Raw genomic sequence first — 6,000 nt, 5'->3', positions numbered from 1 at the left:
GGTGAGCCAGTGATCCCACTGGGGGTGTATAGCCAGAAGGGGAGGGGCCTTACACTTTTTAGTGTAATTGCTTTGTGTGGCCTCCGGAGGCAGTGCTATACACCCAATCGTCTGGGTCTCCCAATGGAGCGCCGAAGAAACAAGGATTGCATTACACCCGCAACATGCTGCGATTGTTTTCTCGGTCTGAGAAAATAATCGCTCATGGGTGCTGACACACAGGCTAATATTGGTCCGAGTGGAATGCGATGGTTTTATCGCATTCTACTCTCTCCAATTTTCACGCCGTGTGTCTTAAGGGTGCTTTACACGCTGCGACATCGTTAGCGATGTGACACGCCAGATCGCATCTGCGATCTGGCGTGTCACATTGCTAGCGATGTCGCAGTGTGTAAAGCACCCTATAGGCCTAACCTGGTGTATGCTTCTTCCTTGTTTCAGGATAAAATGTGCAGAACGATACTGTCAGAGTCCCAATGTAATGGGAAATGTTTACCACCTCTCACACACTGGGGGGGGGGGGGGGACAAAACCCTGAAACGTCAAAATACAAACCACGTGGTGCCATTTTTATTAATTAGTAGTGCACTCAATGGGAAGGAAAGATCGCAATAAGATCAGGGACTAACTGATGACAAATCGCTAATCTACTCATAAAAGTAGACTGACCTCATCAGGACAAGTATCATCCAACGCTAAAGATAGGGCCTAGAAAATAATAAATAGGTGGAAATAGACTCCTATCTCTTTATGAAAACACTTTATACATCTGCTATGAAACAACACGTGAATATGTACACGTTGCACTGATTTCTTGCTTTCAGTCTGCTGCAAAACATTTCCCTGAACAGCAACAGAAATAGTTGATCACAAGGACAGACTTTTTGGCAATTATACTCTTGAAATGTTCACCTATGACTGTCGTATTTCCCAGTTCAGCAGCTTACAGGAGCCTCAACAAGCCAGGTGCTAGTCATAAGCTGACCCTTTCCTATATACAGCTATGTTCGTGTATGTTACTAAATGGTCCCACGAGACTCTAGCTCTGCTTATAACATGGTCAGATAATTCATCTGTCAGTTTATAATTGTGCTTTAGCAGTAGGATATCCTCTGCCCGTGTCTCTGAGCGCCTACAATCACCGTCCACTGCTCCCGATGAGCGCAAGTTATTTACCAGCACTGGTCCTAGTCTGTACTGAGCAACTACTTCTATAATAAAGTCTGCAGCTTCCAGAAAATACAAATGTATTCATAAATATGCCCAAAACTGAAGACCGGACATTCAGAAGTGAAGTAGTCTCTTGAGTTCTCTTGTGCAAAAGCAGCGGAGTCCATCCGGCTCGGAACAGTTTCACATCACAGCTCGAGGCTTCGCCGTCTTCGGTCACCACTTCCCTCGTTTGCTCCAGTCCTTCGGTGAGAAGTGCAGGCATTTGGAATCTATCCTCAAAATCCTTTTTAGCATCGCTCTTTCGTGACCTTCAACAATGTCTTCAGAGAGGGTCAGGATATACTGGCCCTGCAAAAAAAAATAAAAGGCCAATGTCATATAGGCAAGTTACATGGTTGAAAAACGTTTTGTTTTTGTTTTTTTTAAAGACCAGTGAGTAATAATCCCCTCCAATCCCCTCCCCTCCCCTTCCACCATAACACCATCTTTCAACAATATTGCCATGAGAGCATCCCTCTGATCAGCAGAAATGCTGTTCTCCTGTGAGTGCCGGCGCTCCCCAGCATTCTCAAGAAGCGAGTCGAGACGGGTCATCAATTGGGCACACACTGTCATGGCAATCCATTGCCACTCCATCATCACAATGGGGAACATTGCGATGACCTCTGGAGCATGTTAAATCACACTATCAGTTTGACAGGAGCAGGTGGATCTCCTATCCTCCCACGCCTGTTAGCTGCAGACATGTGTACAAGGAATAACGAGAGCCCACATTAATGGGACAGACATGGCCAAGGATGTGTGTATATCTATCTATCTATCTCCTTGATGACGGAGTGGGTTAAAAGGTGTTGACCAAGAAGGTCTCATGGAGTATATAGGCTTCCCCCGAACCAAACAACCTAATAAAGCACAGCATATGCCTATTAACCCTAGAACTCGCGACCATAGAAAACAAGTGACCTAGCAGGCCTGAGAGGCCCCAGGTATGCGTTCTAGGGTTAAAGGGACTGTCATCACAGAATGACTGTTCAAACCAAATACAGGCGCTTGTGCATCATGGTGCGGCCAAACATATAAGTGCAGCTTCCTACCTACTTGTTTTCAATTACGCCGCTCTATGAAGCCAGAGCCGTTAACCAAAGATAGGCATGGAGCTTCAGGGGACACAAGCAGGTAGGAAGGTGCACTTCAGTGTTTGGCCGCACCATATGTTGGTCCTTGGTTTGAACAGTCGTTCTGTGCAGACAGTCCTTTTAAAGTGAATGAATGAGAAAAGTTCCCAAATTCGCAATCTCTACTTTGTCTTGAACAGAACACCTATTTATTTCCTCCACGTGTCCTAATACACATAGAAAGCAGTTTTTCCAAAATGGACAATTGGCTATAGAGTTGTTTAGGTTTGACACAAACGTCTACACATTCTACAGAATCATGACGCTATGCACATTGTCAGGATTCCCTGGTATTGCCGAAGCAAGTGGGTGGTCATGTATGTGATTTGCATACTTCAAGACATGTCGACTAGGTATGTTTTGCTTCTCTCAAAGTTTATTAAGAGAAGCCGTGTATTTCTAGTCAGCGTGTGACACCAAATATGCTAGTAGTATACGTATGATCACGTGTCCATCTGCTTACTTAACAGCATGCACACTCATGATTCAGACGTCTGCACCTACTTCTGAATCGTGATGGTGTGCACGCCGTCGGGATGCCCTATTGCCGGTGCAACCTACTTGCTTTACAGAATGTACACTCATGATTCAACAGTCTACAGAGCATGATTGCAGACTGTGTCAAACCTGGATAACCTCTTTAAAAACACTGTGGGTTCTAGTTGTGGAGAAGCCCCCTGTGATCGTTACCTTGTAGTAGTTGATGAGGTTCAGATACTGCAATGTGGAGATGACATCTTCCTTTTTAATGCTGGTGATCTCACTGATTTCACTGCATAGATAAAACATTGTATAAGTACAATCTAAAGTGCGGCTCAGTTTTTCATATATTGGAAAATATTACTCCTGTTATCCATGACAAATACACAATACCAACATGTTAAGGCTACATTCAGACTTCTGCTCAGACATCACTGCTGAAGGTACGGTGCACACGATCAGCGTTCACAGTATTTTGGAAGCATCATGCTTTAGGCTAGGTTCACATTTCCGCTAAATTGTATCAGTCACAATCCGCCGCTCTGGTAAACAACGCAATCCGTTTGGCAGATTCCGTTGTTCCCATAGACTTGTATGAGCGGCGGATTGTGACTGATGATGCTGCGTTGCACCCTCCGCCCAACTAATCAGTCGTGGAACGACTGACCGCCGGGCGGAACGCAGCATGTAACATTTTTTGAGCAGCGCGATCCGTAGGAGTTCGCTGCGCATGCTGGACACGGAACCAGGATACACATCGGGTTACTAAGCAATGCGCTTTGCCTAGTTACCCGATATTTACGCTGGTTAGGTGTGCAGGGAGCCAGCGCTAAGCGGTGTACGCTGGTAACCAAGATAAATATCGGGTAACCAAGCAAAAAGTGCTTTGCTTATATCCGATATTTACCCTGGCTGTGCAGGGAGCCTGACACTTCCCCGCTCGACTCCGCCCCCTCCCGCACTCAGCATGTACTCACACAAACACTCACAGACACACACTCGCCTGTCCCCAGCCCTGCAGTCCCCACGGCACTGACGTCCTCAGTGCCACGGCCCCACTCGGCTCCACCGAATTCCGCCCCCTCGCGCTCCGCCCCTTGCACACAACGGAGTCCGACAAAGAATTCTGTTCTTTGTCATCCGTTGTATAGCGCATCAGTCACATGCGTCAAGCGACGCATGTGACTGATGCAAACAACAGAAATGTGAACTTAGCCTTAGCTGCGTCCAAAACGCTGTGTTGTACAGTACAAGCACAGTGGATGGGCTTTCTAGACATCCCATGCTCTTCTTGTTTTTCCCGCAGCAAACACTGACCTGCGGTGCGGCTTTCCGAGGCACAAGCATGTCAATGGTTTGCTGCAGAGTCGCAAGTGTCCTCCATAGGGAGAACAGAAGCAGGAGAGACCGCAGGGCACTGAACCCTGATTGTGGGTACGAGCAGCTGCGGTCTCTTGTGGAGGAGACTCGCGGCCCCACAGATCAGGACCAGCTTAGTCCAGGACACGAGTCCTAAATGTGTGCACATACCCTAAGAAAATAAATAAATGGATCCTTTACGTAACTGATGCAAAAGGGCCCCACTGACTTATGTGGTCTATTTGGATTCCATTATGTGTCCATTTTTAGAACAGAAGAAAAAAAAAAGTGTAAAAAATGTTTTCTTCAGCGCTCTATTGGGAGACCCAGACGATTGGGGTATAGCTACTGCCCTCCGGAGGCCACACAAAGCACTACACTAAAAAGTGCAAGGCCCCTCCCCCTCTGGCTATACCCCCCCGTGGTATCACGGGTTCTCCAGTTTTAGCTTTGTGTGCGAAGGAGGTCAGACATCCATGCATAGCTCCACAGATTTTAGTCAGCAGTAGCTGCTGACTATTTCGGATGGAAGAAAAGAGGACACATATAGTGTCCCCAGCATGCTCCCTTCTCACCCCTGGATGGTGTTGTAAGGTTGAGGTACCTATTGCTGGTACGGAGGCTGGAGCCCACATGCTGCTTTCCTTCCACATCCCCCTGAGGGGCTCTGAGGAAGTGGGATCCTGCCGGCCTCTCAGCTCTGACGCCGGGCTCCATCCACAGACCCATTTGAACCTGCTGGATACGGAGCTGGAGTACCGTTCAGGGACATGGCCCTGCACCATTACAGGTACTCTGTGTCCCCGTACACACAGGCACAGCACACTCCAGACTTGCTGGGTGTGCTAGTGCGCCGGGGACAGTAAAGGGTTACAGTCACTGCAGCTTTGCTGAGTGACTTTGTGTTTTGGGAACTACCGCGCCGGACGCTCCGGGAGCGGCGGCGCGGCTGGGACTTGTAGTTCGCCGGGGACTGGGCGCCGACCGCGCTTTTACGGCGGCGGCGCTTATAACTCCAGTCCCCGGCTTCTGCGGCCTAGTGCCGCTTCGTTCCCGCCCCCTCCCTGTCACTCAGGGAAGGGGACAGGCGCTGAGCAATCAGCAGCGCCGAGGGCTGGAGCCTTTTTACATGCTCCAGCCCTCTCACTGCACTCTGTCGGACGCCGGATTCCCGCTCTGCCTTGGGGGCACGCCCACGGCCCGCCCCTACTCACACGAGCTGGGGAAGAAGCCGGCAGCCATTACTGCAGAGCTCGGGGCACCAAGGCAGGACAGTGGCGATCATACACCCGCTTATGGGCGGGCGGTAAGAGGCACACATAGTGCTGACCACGATATAACTGCAGTGTATACATGTGTTGTTTTTAACTACATAGGTCGCTATATGCCCGCTGGGGGAGCGACACATCAGCAGCAGGAAAGCAGGTGTGCTAAAGCACAGGCTTTCTAGGCTGCTTGTTTTGCACGACTGAGGTGTTCATTTGTGTTTATGCTGATATGATACATTGCACTGTACAGTCGCTAGTCTTAGCTATATTCTCCTGGAATGGCTAGACTACAGCAGCAGAAAACCAAGGGTGCTGGGGCACAGGTTTTTTTCTATGCTGCTTGTATTGCATGGGCTGCAGTGTGCATTTGTACTTGTGCTTGTATGCTATACATTGCACTGTATGGTCACCCTTCTGGGCTATATTCCCCTAGATGACCAGTCTACAGCAGCAGAAGAGCAGAGGTGCCAGGGCACAGGCTTCTATGCTGCTTGGATTGCATGTGCTGCAGTGTTCATTTGTACTTGTGCTTGTATGCTATACAT

The 6,000-nt window shown here is 48.7% G+C and overlaps 1 protein-coding gene across 3 annotated transcripts in view; it reads right to left on the bottom strand.

The window, feature by feature from the left end:
* Window positions 1-559: 559 nt before the first annotated feature.
* The window catches only part of KAT5 (lysine acetyltransferase 5), a 75,407-nt gene continuing 69,966 nt past the window's right edge, over window positions 560-6,000 (bottom strand). For all 3 annotated transcript variants that reach the window (XM_075326412.1, XM_075326416.1, XM_075326415.1), the window contains 2 exons: window positions 3,039-3,120; window positions 560-1,521 (listed from right to left, as the gene is read on the bottom strand). In XM_075326412.1, the coding sequence (XP_075182527.1) occupies window positions 1,387-1,521; window positions 3,039-3,120 (217 nt within the window). In that variant the 3' untranslated portion in view covers window positions 560-1,386. The remainder of the gene's footprint in view (window positions 1,522-3,038; window positions 3,121-6,000) is intronic.

The sequence above is a fragment of the Anomaloglossus baeobatrachus genome, chromosome 10, assembly GCF_048569485.1.
Source record: "Anomaloglossus baeobatrachus isolate aAnoBae1 chromosome 10, aAnoBae1.hap1, whole genome shotgun sequence".
In the NCBI taxonomy this organism is placed as follows: domain Eukaryota; kingdom Metazoa; phylum Chordata; class Amphibia; order Anura; family Aromobatidae; genus Anomaloglossus; species Anomaloglossus baeobatrachus.
The sequence above is the reverse complement of the archived record's forward strand: the minus strand, read 5'-3'. Positions and strand labels throughout refer to the sequence as shown.